Genomic DNA, 20557 nt, shown 5'->3' with positions numbered 1-20557 from the left:
GTCTTTTCATTCTTTTCTGTAAATATTATCATAAATGAAAGGGCTTTCATTTTAATGGGATGTTGTTAAATGTTTAACCTGCTTGCCAGGATATGAATGAACGTGTTACTTTCTGATATCACAATATGAATTTCCATTTAGGTCAAGATCTTATTCAGCACAATGCTCATGGAAGTAGTGAAGTGAATGGGAGTATACGCTTGTCAGCCCCCGCTGCCACTCAGTCTGCAGGTGCCACCCTGACCATCAGCAGCGACCAGCTGCTCTCACAGGGTGCAACGCTAAACTCCTCAGGTAGGCAGCCAGCGCCTCGGCCTCCAGAGGCCTTCTCAGGGCACACCGTCAGTGCCAGGAAGGCAGCCGTTCGCTCTTGTGGCCAGTGTGCCAGCTGCATGTCTGTCATCGGTGACCCGTGCTGATCTCTGAGTACAGATTCTGTAGACTAGTCAGCCAGTTGGTAGCTCTTCTTACTGAGGAACATGAGCGAATAACTGTATGCAGGTACACAGGTATGTGTGTTGTTGTGTGTGAACGTTGTGAGGACTCCGTATTGAGGCTGCCCCTGCCTTCCATGTGGGGAGCTGCCAGCTTCTCACTTCGTGCCCGGCGCGAGAAGGCATCTCTGTGAGGTTTTGAAGTGTACACTTTGACAAATAAAAGTAAATGAGCTCCAGTAAAATAAGTTACAGACTCACAAGGACTCGTTAGCAGTTTACCATGACATGCCTGTCTCGTTTTCCTTATCTCATATTTTGTTAATTTCATAGTCCTCTTATTTTCCAACTCTATATACTAGTTTCTGAGAAAAAAATTTAATTTTCAGATACATTTGTAGCTACAGGTAGGCTATTTTTTTCATGCTTATTTGAAATGCTTTCTTACGCAGTAATTCATTTCTTCAGTAAAAGACTGTAAGTGTACCAGTGGGAAGAACTGTACTAAATCTGGGAAATGATCCTGAACAGGGCACACATAGTCCCTTCGCATCTGGCTTCTAGGAACTAATGGAGCACAGACATTACTGAGGAATCTGGAAAACATTGTGAAGTATGGCCGTAATGAAGAATAAGGAGAGCAGATCATAGGTCCTAGGGGGGATGTGACCTGGAGGGGATGGCTTCTGTGAAAGTGGGGCTCTGGGAGTGTGGGGCGTGTACCTGGAGAGGTAGGGCAGTGCTGAACAGGAACCCATGAGCCAGGCAGGGTGGCATGTGGTAAGGCTCAATGGGACATCCCCAGGGGCCATGGGCCATTCAGCACATAAGAGGAACTTTTGTCCCCCCCTCTTGTCCACAAAAGCACACACTGGTGCCTGAGTGGTTAAAGACTTTGAATCCCGTATTGGCAGATCCAAACTCTGGATTTCTGGCCCATGATGTTTCGATTGTGTCTCTGCTCTCTGTGTTTTTGTGGGCCGGCATGAGTGGTTGTCGTGCTCTGGTGTGGGCTCTGTTCTGGAAGGTTAGCAGTTCACGCTCTCCCTGGCTGCTTCCCTGGGGAGTGCACTGGCTGTCAGTGGTGGGATCCTGCGTCTCCCTGAAAGCTCTGCTTGACCTCTTTACTGCGTCCTTGGCAGATGGATGGAAAGACTTGTAGGGTTTAGGTGTTTTAATTTAAAAGGAGTGGTTTTTGTGCTATTTTGGTGATCCTGGATGTTTGCTGGTGCAGCAGACGGTGTCATTTAAAGTGGGAGTTGTGATGGGGATGGAGAAGTGGATGAAATGAGGACATGGGCACCCTGAGGGCTTTACACTGCCATCCTCTTGTTGGTTGGACGCAAGGTGGCTCACCTCCACACCTAGTGATGGAGTTTCGTGTTGCTGGGGAGTCTGCACATCGCGGCGCTTGTGTCAGGCTGCTCTGTGGGACACCTGGGTGGCTCAGGGTATGATCCTGGGGTCCTGGGATAGAGACACATTGGGCACCCCACAGGGAGCCTGCTTCTCCCTCTGCCTGTGTCTCTGCCTCTCTCTCTGTGCCTTATGAATAAATATTTAAAAAAAGAAAAGGCTGCTCTGTATGATGCACTGATGTTTCTTAAGAACAACACATGTTCCCATTTTTCCTGATTTAATTTTTTTCTCTCCTTTAGACTTACTGTCTTAGAGACAACCAAGTATGTCTTCCCTTTAGTGTAACTTGGTGCTTTATTTAACATTTTTTTTATTTAACATTTTTTTCTAAAGAATTTAATGAAATAGAAGTTGAGTTCATAATTAAAAATGTTTAATGACATAATATCAGGTATTATATATACATGATTAATGTTCTGTGAGCAGGTCAGTGGTATTGTGTCCTCAGGTACCTTTGGCATCTTTGAATTAATCTGGATATGGGAACAGAGTCTTCATATGTTGCACTACTCAGTCATGGATAGGAGGCAGATAATTGTCAAGGTTTGTGTGTTCCATTGGTACTAGTTATAATGACGGAGCTGACCCCATGGATATAACATTGGCCAAGAGGTTGCATCTTAAAAAGGCAGCGTTTTCCTGGGCGTCAGAGTCACTCCCAGGCCTGGCTTCAAGCCACTCCACATAAAAATCGAAACTGAACTGAACTTGCAATTGATTACACGTGCCTTTTCTTAGAAACACAATAAAATAAAAACTCCCAGTGTTCTCAGGTGCCACATAAAGTCACATAAAGTGGCGCTTGAGATCAGAGCACAACGAAGGTGCACGTGGCTGCTGTCATCTGGAGCTGTCTCCAGATGTGGTTGAGGTGTATCAGCCTCTGTGACCGCTCTTGGCCCTTTGCATCTCCACGGAAGCCCTGAAAACTCGGGTGTTACCTTTTAGGTTTAGAAGTAAATGGAAGTACCGCAGATTTCCACGTGCAGGAGAGAAGCATGAGTGTGTGTTCCACTGTCGGACACGGGGTAAGGCCACCCCCAGTCTGACTCTGATAGCATCCACCACAAGATCGGACACATGTGGCTTCTCAGGACCTGGTCAGATGTGATGTGAGTGCTCTTCAGTGGCAGAAGGAGTCACTAACAGAGGCTTGACAATTTAGCACAGCTTTTAAGGAATTTATCTCAAATTGGTGTTATCTTTGGTATTATCTTTTTGTTCTTACCTTTGTCCATTTGTTAATAGAATTTTGATGAATAAGTTATGTTTTCAGTGAAAAAAAAAACAACCCACAATTCTTTATTTTCTTCCTATGTAAGGTTATTTTACCCTTTGTTTCTTCTAGATTTAACTATCATCAGTTACTTACTTCCCAGCAGCTCAGAGGTGTTAACATTTCCCACGTGGGGGTACATTTTATAATGAAGGAGGACATTCTCCTCACTTTCTCCTTGGGGATGAATGCCCAGGCAATGTTTCTCTCTGTTCCTGAGGCCTCCTCCCCTACCTTTATCCTAAGGAAAAACTGATCTCACATCCTTCAAACTGTTTATGAAACTTTCCAAAATTATCCTATTAAGTTTTCTCAGAAGCTGTGAAAACTTTTCCCAACAAATATTTAGTGCTGAGTTTGATGACCATAAGGGATTTACTCATCCTTAAGATGAGTAATAATAAGAAGACTTAATAAGAGATGACTTATTTTGAGTTAGAAGCATAAACCAAAGTAGGACTTAGATTTCTCTGATGTGGCCTCTGGAGGACTCATAGGTTCAGAGCCAGTAAATGAGGACGGAAAGTAAGAATTTTATAGTCTGTGCTCAAGTATTCAGCCTTAATTTCCAGGTTGAGAGTATTTAGTTTGAATTAAAACTGTGGTTTCTAGAGCTTTAAGTAAATATTTTTCTATAATTAAGAATCATATCTTGAACAAATGGAATTATAGCTTTTAATTAGTTATTCAGTTGCATGCTTAAGAAAACTTTGTTCTTTCCATCACCTGTTTTGGGACTATTTGAGGATAGAAGCTCTACTTGAACTGCTGTCATCCTCTTGGTGGCAAATGTCTTGAATGGGGAGCATGGTGGAACATTGATTCATACACTGTTGGCATCGAGGTGTGAACCCAGCATGGGCTGAGGTTAGCGTTCCCACTGACCTTTGTGTCAGGAGTATGCAGGCTTCTGTTTTCTCTTCGGATTTCTTGTGCTATATAGTCCTGACCCCCTGCTGCATTGATGATCATCAGGGAGTCGGATGATCTGGTGGGGAGCAGAGAAGAGGCCTCATCCCTTTATCTCAGGAGTTTGGGGGAGGTTTGAGGTCCTGGCCATCTGAGTAGCACTCAACCCTGTTAGCGCTTGGTTTTTCTCCTTGTAGGGATAATTCTGGTGAGCCTTTCAGCAGGTACTTCTCTCCACTGGGCCCTTTGACTGGCCCCTCCCTGATTTCCCTAGTGTTGGTGATTAAACATCCATCCACGTAGCTGTTCATCATTCTCAGGATTCTTCTTTTTAATCTTCATCTGCTCATGTTAAAACTGTCCCTGCATGCTAGTCTGCAAGAGTGAGTCAGGGCGTGTGGAGGTGGCGTCAGGAGAACCCGAGGCTGACCATGTACTGGTAACTGGAGTGCTTAGAACATACACCCTCCACAAATCCACACTCCTCCGGTCCTAGCAGTCCTAGCAGTCCACTCTGCGCAGAGGCTCAGCAAGGTGGGAGGGGTCTGACGAGGTGGTCTATGGAGCCCCGGTGGCTGCTACAGAGCAGAGACTCCTAGCCTCCTAATGGTTATACTGCTTTTGAAGGTTCCAGGTCTGTGCAGCACAGTGTGGGACTCCAAGAGTGTGGATCTATGGAGGCATTGTATTTGGAGGACTCCAGTTACAAGTAAGTAACCTAGTTTCCCTGTTGGCCCCTGACTCCGTGCAGAGGCTCTGGGCTAATGTGGCCTGAGTCACCGCAGAGTATCCACGGGAGTCTCTTTTTGTTTTGTTTTTAAACCTAATTAGGAAATAGAGTTTTCACCTTTTACTTTGGTTAACCATCTTGGGGTCTGTAGCACCCAGCCCAGCGGCTGACACAGTGGGTGATAAGTCACGTTTGTTAGATGAATGGAAGGATAGATGGTGAGAAGTGTATGCGTGTGTGTGTGTGTACACGCATGTGCATGTGTGTTATGCTTACAAGTAAAACCTCAAAAACCTGTTTTCTGTTGGTGCCTGCCACAGGACTTTGAGAATCCCGTGCTCAGCCCATCTCACTGGCTGCATGAGTTTCTGTTTTGTAGAAGAAAAGGCCTTTCTTTGCCTGACTCTGTCCCAGATAGCTTCCTTTCTCTTATCATTGGATATCAGGGCAAAATACTATAATGTGTTGTTGTCTTTTCCAAAGAGAAATAGGATGTCATGGCAGGATAAGTTAGTATTTAAAGGGTTGAATGAGGTTTATTTCCGAATAAGCAGACAGGAGGGTGAGGGGGCCTTAGCAGATACGGTGCAGTGTAGGCTGTGGAGCTGATTGGTGCTCAGTGGGTCCCATTTGGTTCCTCTCTGGTCCTAGACGGGACAGTGTCCTGGAAATCGTTGGCAGTTTCCTTCTGCTGTAGATGTAGTGACTAGGACTGTAGGGTCACATTTTTACTCTTTTACTGTTTTTTTCTTGATATTATACTTAAGCAGAGTGTATTTACACATAAAGATATTTAGAAACTGTAGAAGCCTTGCCATAAAATTGGAATGAAAGATTCTATGATTATCTTGATGTAACTTCAAAAGCTTAGGTAAATATAAATGCTGACTATGACAGATTAGTTCCTTTATAGAAACCATTCTTCCCATCCAATTAAAGTTGGACTTACCTAGCTTTGCTATTAATATACTTGTTCTTCCTCTTTTGTAGAACTTAATGCTACCACTGGCAGCCTTCCTTCGACCACACCAATGTCTCCATCTGCCATATCTGCTCAGAACCTGGTCATGTCTTCATCAGGAGTGGGAGGAGATGCCAGTGTCACGCTGACTCTGGCCGATACTCAGGGCTTGCTCTCTGGAGGACTGGACACGGTCACGCTCAACATTGCTTCTCAGGTAGAGCACTGCCCTTCCCTTCATGGGAGGATTGTGGCACACTTTAATTTCTTCTTTTCTATGTATGTATATGCTGAATGTTTTTTTTTTTTTTTTCAAATTTGAAGTGGTTTGCAACATGTGGGTGGCTCAGTCGTGAAGTGTCTGCCTTTGGCTCAGGTCTTAATCCTGGGGTCCTGGGATGGAGCCCTGCATTAGGCTCCCTGCTTAGCAGGGAGTCTGCTTCTCCCTTTGACCCTCCCCCTGCTCGTGCTCACTCGCTCTCTATCAAATAAGTAAAATAAGAGAAAATTGAAGTGGTTTTTTTTTTTTTTAGATTAAAATATGTGTAATATGTTAAATGCAAAAAGAAGAGAACAGGAAAGTTCAGATAAGACAGAAAACTATATTTAAAAATCCACTAGCCAAATGGAATTATGATTGACCTCTTAGTGTATATATCCTTCCAAACCTTCATATGCAGGGGCACACATACATGTTTTAACATTTCTACAGAGATGAGCTCTTGCATACATCACGTAGTATTAACTCCCTCTTGCTACACTGTGTATACCTTCCCCGCCAGTGATTTATTTTTACTTTTTTAAGATTTTTGTTTTATCCATTTTAGAAAAAGAGAGTGTGTGTGCACACTCGTGAGCAGGGTGGGGCGGAGAGGGGAGATGCAGAGGGAGAGGGACACGTAGGCCTGACACTGTGACCCCAAGATTGTGACCTGACCTGAACTGCAGAGCCAGATGCTTCAGGGAATGAGCCACCCATCAAAGATTTTAGCAATGCAAACATGTTTTAATGGCTGTTCAGCATTTTGTTTCAGGAGTTTGTTGAAGGGCAGGGTGCTCAGGGTTTCAGTAGTGAGGAAATTCTCAGGCTTTCAGTGGCCTATGGTCTCAGGGCAGTGCCTGCAGGTGGGTGTGTGCTGGGTCGGAGGGTGTGCATTCTGAGTAAGGCCTTGAGCTGAGACACCAGGGCAGCTTTCATCGTTTAATTAGAGAAACCTTGATAACTTACGATGAAGATCTATTGCAACAAACGTGTCTGGTCATTCCCCTTTCTCTCTGCCTGTCCCTACTGTGAGAACAGCAGAATGTGCCACAGGATCAGAGCACAGAATACATTCTGTGACATGCTCGTTCCACTCAGGCTCGCTGCTCAGTCACACAGTCACACGGCGGCTGTTTTGATTCTGGATTCCAGTCTTTTCCATGTGTAAAATACGGACCCTTCCCTGGCCCACCCCAGGGCCGGCATGGAGCCAGTTGAGCCGATCTCACTTGGTCTGTACCAGCACAGATCATCTTGCTCCCGAACTGCCCTTGTGCTGCTGGTAGAAGCCCATCCGGGGCTCTGGGGGGAGTCGGCCCTCCCACAGGACACACGGCATGCAGCAGGGGAGGGTGGCTTCCATGTGGCGGCTGCATCTGTGCCCCTGGCCAGATCCTGCTGTGCTGTCCTCACGCACCTGCCTTTCTGCCACTGAAGGAGAGAAGTGTCTCACTGAGTTCTTTACGTATTTTAACATTTACTTGTTTTCATGTGTTACTCCATTCCTGTTGTCCTGTTGTCAGGATGTTATCACCCTTCTAAATATTAACAGTTAGTATTATATCTTAAAATTATAGTTGGAACAGGAGGAGCCAACCTAAGAGGTAAATGATGTATTTTCTTTCTCAAGCCAGGATGCAGGGAGTTTGATTGATTCTTGATGCATTGCTGTGCGTCCTCACTTCCTACCTGTGATTCTAGTATCGATGATGGTCATACATAACCTTATATTCCAGTTGCCGGGCAAAGCCATAAATAAGTGTGGTGCCACCTTGCCGCTGACCAGTACTGGCAGGTGCAGGCACATGTGAGGACGTGGCTCCTGCCCTGTTGCGTATATTCGTTGGCAGTCAGGGCCATGGCTGGTTTCTCACAGTACAGTTTTAACTATAGTAGTTACAGGAGTAGTTGTGAGGTAAAAATCATTTAAAATACAACTTTAATGCTTGGAATAACTTTGCAGAGTGGGGTCAGGATTGATCAGAAAAAGCCAGAGAGGCATTTATTTCTATGGTTATGAGTTTATTTTCTGTTTGTTAAATTATATCACTTTGAGAATTTTTTTTTTTAAGATTTTATTTACTTATTTGAAAGTATTGGAAAGAGAGCACAGCAGGGGGAGTGGGAGAGGGAGAAGTTCCCCGTGGAGCAGGGAGCCCGATTCAGGATTGGATCCCAGGACCCAGGGATCATGACCTGAGCCCAAGACAGATGCTTAACTGACTGAGCCACCCAGGCGTCCCCAAGAATTATTATTATAATTGCAGTGAAGTTCAGTGAGGAGTTCTTCGTTCTTCTAGGTTACATTTTTAAATAATGCAAATATTTTCTGAGGATGTCTTTGCTCGTGCACAGGGTGGCTGTTGGGCCCCCGGTCCTGCTCCCAGGCTGGCTCCCTGCAGCCTCTCACACAGAGTGCAGGGATTGGGGCCAAGGAGGGCGTTGCTGCATTGAGAAGTTTCTGTACCGGGCATCAGATTAAAGTGTTGGATATGACAATGTTAGTGCTAGGACGAAGTAAGGCTGCCTATGCAGAGTGAATGCACAGGTGGGGATGGGATCTGGCCTGGTGCCAGAATTAATAAAAAGCACGTGTATATGTGCTACTCCTCTGGCTAAAACCCTCTGTGGTCCCTGCTACGTTAGCACCACATCCACGTTTCCGTAGTGGCTTAGAGGAGTCTGTGCTGTATACACAACAGCCCCCGCCCCTTTCTCCTGGCTCACCCCCAGCATAGATCGCAGGCCGCACCATTTCCATGTACCAGGCCATGGCAGACCGTGGTGGGGTGTGCTGCAGGTCAGCTCTCCCTTCTCTCTTGCCCCAGCCCTGCTGTCTGGGCCAGCTGGGTCTGAGAGTAGCAGCAAAGGGTGGCACTGAGGTGTGCCCGAGGTCCGGGGGCACCGTTGGCTGCAGATGAGGTGTGGCCGGTGTCGGGAGCACCATTGCTGCAGATGAAGTGTGCCCAAGGTCGGGGGGCACCGTTGCTGCAGATGAGGTGTGCCCAAGGTTGGGGGGCACTATTGCTGCAGATGAGGTGTGGCTGGGGTCGGGGAGCACCATTGCTACAGATGAGGTGTGCCCAAGGTTGGGAGCACCATTGCTGCAGATGAACAGCGGCTTCCTCCTGCATGTCTGTGGGCAACCTCACTGATACATAATCTCTGGTTTACTTTTCAAAAATTATCAGTTAATGGGGATCCCTGGGTGGCGCAGCGGTTTGGCGCCTGCCTTTGGCCCAGGGCGCGATCCTGGAGACCCGGGATCGAATCCCACATCGGGCTCCCGGTGCATGGAGCCTGCTTCTTCCTCTGCCTATGTCTCTGCCTCTCTCTCTCTCTCTCTCTCTCTCTCTCTCTGACATAAATAAGTAAAAATTTAAAAAAATTATCAGTTAAAAAAATTAAACCCAAATTGATTAATTAGCACACATTGTATAAAACAATAGTATAAAAAATCTGCAGTTGAAATTCTATAGGTTCATTTGAATCTCTTCTGTTAGCTGCTGGACTTTAATTGGACTCACAATGACTTCATACCCTGAAAAGTTAAAAAAAACCAGATCAACCCTGTCTTAGCTTTATGAGGGCTATTTTTCTAAACATAGTGATTTATTGCACAAAAGAACCATCATTTTATTGTCAAAAGGTTAATGAACATATATGGAAATGTTTATAAATATGTAAACTGTTAGGATTGTTCATGATCATAAAAGTGTGAGCTGGAAATCCAAGGCAGTTATGAGAAATGAACTGTTCTAGAAATGGTTGTTCATTACAGGCAAGAGTCGGTCACTAAGAGGCAAACATCCATGGTTTACCAGTAGTCCCTTCAAACCATTCACAACATGTGCTTCTTGAATTCAGTGAGGAAGTGAAGTGAGAACAATGTGCAGATGCGTCAGCCAATCCCCCGTGTCTGCACGTGGAAAGTCAGGCCCTCCCTGGGAAACTGCAGAGACATGAACTGTAGATGTTAAAAACACATGAAAGTACTATCCATTTATTGTGTATCATTTTTCTTTTTCTTTTTTCTTTTTTGTTTCTTTATAAGGTCCATGAGAGAAGAGGGTGGGAAGAACAAAAAGAGGTGGTCTAATTTTTTTTTTTTAAAGGTAACTTTGTAGTATCTTTACTAGGGAAACTATTAAAAGAAAAATTGATGAATTGTAGAGATTTCTTTTTCAACTACAAACTTGAAATGAGTTTTTCTTTCCAAATTTTGGACTGTTGGTGGCGGGGGTGGGAATCAGGCTACTAAATGTGACGATTTTATAAGGAAATGCGTGCACTTAAAAATCTATTCAAGAAAGCAAAGTGATTTTTCAGTTCTTGTTCTGAAAACAAAAAGAAGTAACTGACTCATCCTTGAAGCACATTCTATTTTATATGAATTCTTGTAGGTTTGTTGTTTTTTTCTAACTTTATTGACCTGGTACAAAACATTTAAAACTTACTAGTTAGGCAGGTAAATGTGTTTTTTTGGGTCTCAATAAGACATCAGCATGTGACCATGGCAGCTGTGATTAAAGATGCTCCGTGTGAAAAGCGGGCAGTTCTGCAGTCACTGTCGTGTCTGTAGTGACTGGAGGTGTCCTGGCCCCGGCTTCCAAAGCCTTCATGCTGCCTTCCTGTGGTGCCCGGTGCAGGCTGGCTGGTTCTCAGTGTCTGGATGTTCTCACAGAGGCACAGTGTGAATTTGAGTTCAGTCGGAGTTGTCTGGGGCATGGAAATGATGAGTTGCTGAGAGCAGATCCTGGCGAGATGAGAACATGGGCACAGTGAGTGAGGTCAACTTACAGGGATGTGGTAGGGAATCAGGTCGGCTGTCATGCCGAGCCTCGTCCGTCTGGATGGGAGCCCTTGGCGATGTTTTCTCAGCATTTCCCAAACCAGGTTGCACATCACAATACCCAGGTTCCTCCTGCAAGGTTGGTTCAGCAGCGGTGGGTGCGGCTGGAATCTGCTAGTGCTTGCCCGCCTTCGGTGATTCTGGTGCAGCTGGTCATTGGGGCCTGTTTTACTCTGCCAGGGCTCAGAGAATTCCTGCCGCTCCCATCTCAGTGTAAACCAAATACAGCAAAGAGGTAAATAACAGTGCAAGTAATAACACGAACCGAAAATAAAGGACTTTGAGATTCAGGTCACCACTTCTGTGAGTGTGGCTAATTGTTGAGCATTTATTTTACTAGACACTTGATTTTTAAATCAGGTGTATGTGTGAAGAATACTTAATGTTAGCAATTGAAACACCAATAATAAGCCAGTAGATTACATTATATTGGGAGTTTTTAAAATTAAACTTTTTATTTGAGATAATTATTGATTTACAGTGAGTATTAAGAAATGATGCAGACAGATCTTGGGTACCCTTTACCCAGCTTCCCCAGGTGGTAGCATCTTGCAAAACTGTAGATACAATATCACAACCAGGTATTGTCGTAGTTATAGTCAAGACCCAGAACATTCCATCCCTCGAGGTCCCTCATGTTACTACCTACTGCCCCTTCCCCTGACAGTTGCTAATCTATTCCTTACTTCTGTAACTTGTCTTTTCCTCCAATAAACCTGTGTAAGCTCACAGTCTCAGAGGTCTTAGCTTTCCTTTGAGAACATGTAAGTGTATTAAGCCAACACTGGTTCCTACATGCACCAGAATTTCTGGCCAGCAGCCAGGCATATTTGTCTGATTAATTAGAAAGTGCAAATTTATTATTTTTGATTGGCACAATTTTCCAAAATTGTGTAGTCTGGTAAGAGTGGTGGCAAAAGCAAGAGTGCAGAAGAGTACAGTGACTGGTGTTTGAAGGTAGCGCTATGCAGCTAACTCCCCTATGTGAGGGGATGGCGGACATGAAGCTTTGTTGATATAGATAGGAACTTGCCCAAATTCCGTGTAAAAAAATTTAAGGAGATACCTTAAAATATCACTTCACTTTTTTTTAAAACTGCCTATAAAAAGCAGAGAATTCAAATCAATTTAAGAAGCTCTTTTTCTCAGGACGCCTGGGTGGCTCAGCGGTTGAGCGTCTGCTCAGGGCCTGATCCCGGGATTCGGGATCGAGTCCTGCGTCAGACTTCCTGCGTGGAGCCTGCTTCTCCCTCTGCCTGTGTCTCTGCTTCTCTCTCTTTATGTATCTCATGAATAAATAAATCTTTAAAAAAAAAAAAGGCTCTTTTTCTCTAGAATCCACGATACTGTCCTTGTAAATGTATATTGTGCCCTGTGTTCCATCCCATGGCCTCTCTGTCCCTGTCTGCGTACCACAGTATCTTTCCCATGAGAAGTGGACCTGAAATTCTTTAAATACTTCTCAGTCCTGCACCTCTTCCAGGCTTATCTGCCCCATCGAGCTCAGCATGCCCCGAAGACGCGAGGAACACCCGCTCTCTCAGCCAGGGGCACCAGTGATATGGGCCATGTGCCTTATGACCAAAGCATCCTTGCTGTCCTTGCCTCCCTACCTGTGTGTTGATGTTGGCCCTTCACATCTTTGTGTTTCACGTGCGTGTTCTGATCACGTGTAAAGTGCGCTGGCTTGCAGTACACATTGTATGGGTACTGAGTTTGTGTGGCTTGGCATTGAGGCCTGTGGTCGGCCCAGCTGTCCCTGTGTGCATGCCCCTGGCCCACCCCCCACTCTTTCATTCTCCCTTTTTGTCTCAGATTCATGGTCAGTAGTGAGATACGGTAGGCTGGAGTGGGAGTAAGACTCAAAGTAGTTTGTATGCATAGCAAAACTGAGTGTGCGTTTTTGAACAAGTAAGTGTTCTTTGTATGTACATTTACAACTTTGTTGAGATATACTGTACCTACCATAGTGGCCACCCGTTTATTGAAAGTATACAATTTAATGGTCTTTAGTCTATTTACAGAGCTGTGCACCCGTGAGCACATCTAGTTTTGGAACATTTCCTCACCCTTAAAGGACACGTGGCACCGTGAGTGGTTAGTGGTCCGTCCCTCAGCCCCAGGCCCCTGACAGCCACCCTGTGTCTGTAGACCCGCCTGTCCTGAGCATTTCACATCCGTGGAAGCCCACAGCATGTGGTCTGTGGCCAGCCCGCCTCACTTGGCATCCTGTCGTCGAGCTCATCCGTGCTGTGGCTCGTGCCGTACACCAGTGCTTTCCTTCAACTGAATAGTGTTCCGCCACACAGACGTGCCTCACTTTGCACATCCCTCACCAGCTAATGGATATTTGGGTTGTTTCCCCCTCTGCAGCCACTGTGAAGAGCGCGAGCGTTGGAGGGGATATTATTTTTGAGCATTTTCATGTGTCTGGGTTTCATGTGTCTGGAGCAGGTGCCTGGGGATGCCATGCTGGGTCACGGGGTGCTTCTGTGGTGAACTTCCCTGAGGACCTGCCCACTGTCCACAGTAACTGCACCACAAGTGGTAACTGAGGTCACCACTGGGTTTGATAACGTTACGCCTTCTGAAGCAGTCTGTCTTTGCAGGGCCAGCAGTTCCCAGCCTTACTCACCGACCCCTCGCTCTCAGGCCAGGGGGGAGCAGGTTCGCCGCAGGTCATCTTGGTGAGCCACACTCCACAGCCCTCCGCTGCTGCGTGTGAGGAAATCGCCTACCAGGTATGCTGTGCACGTGCATTCACACTCGTTTGCGGGTTTAGGGAACATGGGTTGAGGGAGGGCTCAGGGAGCTGGGGACCACCCCTGGAGGGCATCTCTGGCCCAGTGGGGGTGAAGAGTAGGTCTTGAGCTGCACTGGGCCTGGGGACAGCCCGTGTCCAATGGTGGATACCGACACTGACAGTCCACGGTTTGTGGTTTGCTGCGATGAGGTTTTCATGCCACAAAATAAGATATAGAAACCAGTCATGTGTGAGGCTAGTTTTAAAGTTACTAGTGTCTCCTTCTGTTTGCCTGCTGATCAGACTTCATGTGGCCTTTGATTTGCGTTTAGTTCTTTTTGAGGGTTTTCTTGTAATACCTCTGCTGATTCTTCTAGGTCTGGTTGTACATTTTTCATATACACGCATGTGTGTGTGTGTGGCCTGTTTGTCATTTGACTACCTTTTTCCTTAAGGTGCATGTTTTGAGGGTTTAGAACATTTAGTAAATGATAGTTGTAAATATAGAAGAGTCTAAAAACTTCTTCCTTAAAGCTTTTCAGAGTTAGCGGTAAATTACAGATAGTAAGTAGTTACTGACTCTGAGCGGTCCTATGTTCTGTGCAGTTTGAGCAAATGAGTTTCAGGGAAATTACTCACTGGTCTTTCCATGGGATGAGGCCTCCTTCTTTATAAAGAAATGAGATCAGCACAGGGAGTCTCCTCCAGCCGAAGCTCATCCAGCGGAAGGTCAGTTGTGTCACTTTAGCACACTTGGCTCAGGGACCCTCAGCCCCGGCAGTGCCTAGAGGACTCGGAGCAAGCTGGTGGACTTGCGGGCACAGCGGAGGGACACAGGCACCGAGCGTTCACGGCGTTCCATCAGGGCAGCTGCTGGACGGCGTTCCATCAGGGTAGCTGCTGGGGGCGCTGCGAGCACCCCTGGAGAGCCCTAGCCCCGGCCTCCGGCTTTAGCCCATGCGCCTGGCTGTGTGTTGCCTGCTTTAATCACGTGGTTTACACCTGCAGTTATTGAGCAGCCTGATGCATTTGTTCCTGTGCCTTTCAGACTTTCTTTTGACTCACAAGAAATATATTTTACATGCTGAACTGAACACATAGTTTCATGTGTTTGTGGTTTCTTGGCTTTGTACACACAGACCCTCACATGTAGACACACTATACCTGACACAAGCATCACAGAATAATACCCACTTCATGGCATATGACATGACTGCGTCACTTTTGTGCTTCTGAGCTTTTTGGTTTTATTCCTTTTTTTATTAAATTCCTTTTTTTATTATTATAGCATATGTTAATGATCTTAGAGCACTTTGTAGAAATCTTTTATTAAATATTCTTAAGTTTTATCCCTTTCTATATATCATAAAATTATGAGAAAGTACTTAATAAACTAGGTTAAAAATGTTGACAAATCCCATCAATTTTCATTATAACTATTTATAATTTTCTTTCATTAAGTTATCATGTACAAGTTTTTATCTGCAAAACTAGACTCCTATTTGTAAAAGCTCAGTCACAAACTCCTGCTTTATTTGTTTTCAGGGTGTTAATGGCATCCCATTAAAATGATTTGAAAATGTAATTGGTTGTGATTCAAAGTTTGGGGAAATGCTTTCATGCAATCAAGAAGTAACACACCTTCTGCTAAGTATGACTTATACCGCAGTTTGCTGAGAAACGATCTTCATCCATAGCAGTAGCATTTTGGGGGTCATGTCCTTTACTTTTGTCTAAGCTAACCTACTACCCACCGCACTTAGTGCATGCTGTGAGCCGGGTATCGCTCTCAGCACCCGGTATCCATCAGCTCCTGGAGCCCCACCCCAGCCCCAAAAGGGAGGTGGTGTCAGCAATGACTGTTTATCAGATGAGGACACAGGGCTGGAGCAGCCAGGATAGTAATGCCAGAGCCGGGTCTGCCCATCTGATCCGAGGCTGTTGCCCCCACCCCGCTGGCCTTTCCTGGGATGAAAGTGCCATGGGCCGGGTGCACCTGCATGGTGTGTCTCTGTCATCTTGTCATTTGTCCCTTTGCAAACCGCAGCCACTGAGTAAAGTCCGGGCTTTCCAACCTGCTGCAGGTAACTGATGTATCGGCCAGCCTGGCACCAGGAGGGCCACCTGAGAAGGAGGGCCGGCTGCACCAGTGCTTGGAGTGCGGCCGCACATTTGCATCGGCAGCCCTGCTGCTGCACCACAGCAAGGAGGTGCATGGCCGCGAGCGCATCCATGTGTGTCCTGTGTGCAGGAAGGCCTTCAAGCGTGCCACGCACCTCAAGGTAAGCTCTACTCTGGCCTGGCAGTGGGCTCCAGGGTTAGAGACCTTCACTGGAGGGTGTGTGATCTGTTAGAAGTCCTGAGTCATGCTCACAGAAGGGAAAGAGTAACAGATTTTTCTGTGGTTTGGAGGAAGTCAGTGAGATTTTAGTTTTAACAGGTCTGCTGGGTGTACAGGTGAGCAGTTATGTTTATGTGCGGTTCTGACGCGTGTCCCATGTGACTTACACCCTCAGAGTGGCAGATGGTGAAAATACCTACGGGCCAGGCTGGGGGGAAGCAGGAATGCCCCTTGCCCTGGGGCCCACACTTGGCAGGACTTCCCACAGGGGCCTGGGGACACCGCACCAGCTGGGTCAGCACCCCCTTGAGACAGGGTGCAGAGGTCTGCATGCTGTGAGAGTGGCCAGATGAACTCCGGGACGTGCACACATTAGGGAGGGGGAAGAGGAAGGGCCTGGGAAGTGAGTTCCAGGGTGGTCAGGTGGCCTGCTTGGTGGAGGCGGCCCCAAGGCTCCCCAGCCAGTGCGCCTTGTAACCAAAATTGTCATCATCTGACCATTAAGTAGCCCATGATGGATCCCCGCCTTCCTGTACAACAGCACCTAGACTTCTGCCCTCCTGATGTGTGTCCAGTTTCTGCGCCTCCCCTCTTTCTCTGCCATGTTTTCTGAAAAGAGGATGCCTTGTTTGTTTTCTAAACAAACTGAAGCAAAATCTTGCAAAGGGAGATGTGTGTGTGGCTTCCCCTGCCTGGTCCCTGTCTGAATCTGACCCTAATACTTAGAATCTCTGTGACGTTGGCTGGGTCACGTAACCTGCACATCTTCAGTTTTATAATTTGTAAAATGAAGACATTAATACTTAGATTTTATGGTTATTTTGAGGAATATAAAGTGCTTAGCACTTCCCTCACAGTGCTTCCCTCACAGTGGAGAGGGCTGAGATGATAGCTATGATAATACTGTCTAATAGAGCATGAAACCTTTCAAAGAGGCTGTATGATTAAAGAAAAATTTTAAAGATGTTTTTAATAATATATATTTCTATCTATGAGGCATAACTTCTCCACGAACATCCTGAGGTGAAGTTGTGTCAGGAGATAAGTAGGTAGTCCGTGCCACTCGCAGTGACGGGGACACGTCCAAGGCACACGAGAGCCCTCGACAGGAAAAGCTCCCTATGGCCAGAGCTGGAAAAATTCCAGCAGGAAGATGTATTAAGTGGTGTTGCATTATAACCCACAGTACAAAATAAATACCATTGAGTCCTTCCCGATGGAAGTGTGACTGAGTGCAGAAATTAGTAAGTAAGGAAGCGAGGACCGACAGTCTGTGTGGACGCTGCCATCAGGGGCGTCCCTTCCTTAGCTATGAGCCCCGGAGTCATCTCCTCCTCCTTGTGGAGGGTGTATGAGGGGGCCGGAGAGACCGCGGCCACCTTAGAACCACCTGGAGTGCAGCCTGCGCCCTGTGCTGGAGGTCGGTCCGCACGGGTGGATGGAAATAGCACTTTACCTGCCTCAGCCCAGAGCCCAGTCTCGTCATGAGAAGCACCCAGACAGACTCAGTTGATGACCCTCCCACCAGATAGCTGACCGTGTTCCTAAAGCCATCAAGGTCGTTGGCAATGAGGGAGGGAGCCGCACAGCTGGTACCCGGGGTTGTGAGGGGCCCCACGCCCACGACTAAATCCCTGAGGATGCTCATCCCACATGGTCCTCAGCAACTGTACTGCTCACCGGGGTTCCCATGGTCGCAGCTCTGTTGCGAGTCTGCAGAGCTCTGCCACGGTCGTGAGTATTTCTTCCTTTTGTGTGTGGTCTTCAACAGGAGCATATGCAGACACATCAAGCTGGCCCCTCATTGAGCTCCCAGAAGCCAAGAGTGTTTAAATGTGACACCTGCGAAAAGGCGTTCGCCAAGCCAAGCCAGCTGGAGCGGCACAGCCGCATCCACACAGGTAACCGTGAGCTGTGTGCTCCCAGGTCCAGGTCTTGGCAGCAGAGGTGGGCTGGTGAGAAAACGTATTTTACGATGTCATATGTTATTTATAAAGCCAGCGTCAAGATTCTGTTTTTTCCCCTAATTTTTCATCAATTTATCATGTTGACTTTTCAAGTAAAAGATTTTGCAGTGTCCTTGGTGACCGTGGGCAGTAGAACCATTAGGCAAGGGCTGCCGTGGCTTCTGGGGACCTTGCCTGTATCGGGGTCCCCCCCACTTCCAGCTCCTCCTACTGTGGGAACACCAGTCCCTCTTCTCCTATTACATCTTGTCACCACCCTGCCCAGGTCTGTTGTGTTGTCAAACCAAGATCACCAAGACCTAAACTCTTTACCCATCTGCCCTTGGTCCGGCTCCCTGACAACTCACTTGCACCCTCCACGCCTGCCACCCTTCAAGGCGTACTGCAGCTCACGTGGAGACACCACTGTCCCAACCCCATTCTGTGGCTCTGTGGTGGCCTCTCACCTCAGGACCCACTGCGGGACCTGCCTCCGCTCCAGCCAGCAGCCCTGCATGTCCACAGAGCCAGCCGGAAACCGCGGGAGGTTGGCAGATGGACCCTCGGATTCCTGTCTGAGCACCTGGGGGTGGGACCCTGGTGTCCTCTGAGCCGTCACGCCCACTGCTGCACAGTGGGCCCTTGCCCTGCGGCGGCCAGCCTTGGGGACCCTCAGGGTCTCACACCTGCCTGCCTTCTGGAGTCCTGATTCTGCTCACTGAGCATCCTCTCTGCTGGGCCCCTCGGCCCCATCTCCCTTGGCCTGGCCGTCTCTGACTCACCTGCAGGTGTCAGCTTGGACCCCTTCCCCAGGAGGCCTCTGTGACCCCAGTGCCCCTGGCTGGCCCACGGGCCTCCTTGTATTGTCAGCATAGACCCAGCACCAACCAGGTGTTTGGCAAATAGCTTTTGAGTGAAAGATAACGATGCTGTACTTCTGATGTATTTACTCAGATTTAAGGGATAGAAACTCCTGTTTGCCCTTAGAACAAGCTAGGCGCTCCGAAGGTTTAGAGAAGCCCGTAGATGGCAGATGGCTCTGGGCCCTGCTTGCCGCTGGCCGGGATGCACCCCCTCTGTGTGCATGCCGCCTTCAAGCCTGCAAAGACCCCTGCACAGCCTTTGGTCCCTGCAGCTCCCTTTCTGCCTTTAGCCACAGGACCCTCTGCTCTGAAAGTCTCCCTGTGACTCAGCCCAGGTTCTCTGACCAGTGGCCATAACCACATCTATGACATCCTTGTCCTCCAGGCACAGGAACACAGGTGCAGGCGTGCTGTTATCATGTGCTCATGCCCTGGGATTGGGGCAGGACGTGTCGGGGCCACCTTGGGGGACAGTGGGAAGCCCTCCTGTGTCTTGGCCACTGGATGGAGGGACAGACAGAGTGACAGGGGGTTTACCTGGGGAAGATGCACAGCAGGTGTCCTCAGGGCAACCACATGGGGCTTCATGTGGACATGTCTGGGGAAGCCACATGGGAAAAGGGAGCAGGTGCCTGGCCAGGCGGCAGCCGTCCAGAGTCAACAGGAAAGAACCTTCTGGGCCCAGGGGGACTTGGTAGGGGACAAGTGTGTGGGGAAGTCAGAGAATGCAGGCCCGGGAGTGTGCAGCAGGGAGATGAGTGGGGCTTCTGGCAGGAGTCAAGGGGCAACATCCCTTCCATTCTTGGGCTTCTGTATCAACATCAAAGGAATTAAAATGACATTTTAGAAAATATTGGATAAATTACTTGTGATTAGGTAGATATGACATTCTCGTGTACTTGGTGTGGGTTTGCTTTACTGCCCAACGTGTTTTAGGAACACTATTTTAAGCATAGGGGCTCTACTTTTATTTCTGGGAGTTCCGGTAGCTGTGGATTAAGGTTTTATTCTATGTCTCACCATGGGGCAGATTTGCTAGAAACTCATGAGTTAGCAGTGGGAGGGATGGAAGGACGGTGACCTCATGTGCGTCCCTCAGGGCTCTGGGTCTGTGCTGACACTGAGTGCCGCCCCCACCCACCCCCAGGAGAGCGGCCATTCCACTGCACGCTCTGTGAGAAAGCCTTCAACCAGAAGAGTGCCCTGCAGGTGCACATGAAGAAGCACACAGGGGAGCGGCCCTACAAGTGTGACTACTGCATCATGGGCTTCACCCAGAAGAGCAACATGAAGCTCCACATGAAGCGGGCACACAGCTACACCGGTAAGCTGTGCGCCGTGCAGCCGGGGGTCAGGCCTTCAGGTGGTCGTGGCAGTGGAGCAAGTGCTAGGAGTGGGCTGTGGTGCAGCCCCTCCGCAGGGTCTTGGGACAAGGGCTGGCTCTGGGTGACGGTGGAGCCGGTGCATCCCAACGCTCAAAGGGCAGGTACGGCACCCACTCAGCACTGTTGCTGGCCGAGCGGGGTTCCCATGTCCCACCCAGCATCTCGGGATGCCGCTGTCCATGTGGGAAAGGGCAGGGGAGGCCCCTTGCCTCATCCAGGCAGCACTGGGTGCTGGTGGGGGTCACAGGTGGAGCCGCTGCTGTATGCATGACTCCCTAGTTTTTGGGACAGTGTGGTCTGCAAGTGACGTGAGCCTGGGAGGGACCGGTGGTAGTGGTGGTGGTGGTGGTGGTGGTGGTTCTCATGGGAGGGGATGTTTATTCCTTCACCTCTGCATACTGCTAGGTTTTGTGTGTGTTGTCTGGCTGTCACTCTT

General features: G+C 47.9%; 1 protein-coding gene across 7 annotated transcripts in view; it reads left to right on the top strand.

The window, feature by feature from the left end:
- Positions 1-20557, top strand: part of ZNF236 (zinc finger protein 236) — a 104070-nt gene that overhangs the window by 80749 nt on the left and 2764 nt on the right. For 6 of the 7 annotated variants that reach the window (XM_025421968.2, XM_049111673.1, XM_049111668.1 and 3 more), the window contains 6 exons: positions 142-294; positions 5759-5946; positions 13453-13584; positions 15671-15868; positions 17699-17828; positions 19884-20060. In XM_025421968.2, the coding sequence (XP_025277753.1) occupies positions 142-294; positions 5759-5946; positions 13453-13584; positions 15671-15868; positions 17699-17828; positions 19884-20060 (978 nt within the window). Of the gene's footprint in view, positions 1-141; positions 295-4665; positions 4748-5758; positions 5947-13452; positions 13585-15670; positions 15869-17698; positions 17829-19883; positions 20061-20557 lie in introns of those variants that run through there. The other variant, XM_049111682.1, reaches the window with a different exon arrangement.

This window comes from Canis lupus, chromosome 1 (genome assembly GCF_003254725.2).
Source record: "Canis lupus dingo isolate Sandy chromosome 1, ASM325472v2, whole genome shotgun sequence".
NCBI lineage: Eukaryota > Metazoa > Chordata > Mammalia > Carnivora > Canidae > Canis > Canis lupus.
Note: the sequence above shows the minus strand (reverse complement) of the source record. Positions and strands in the feature narration are given on the sequence as shown.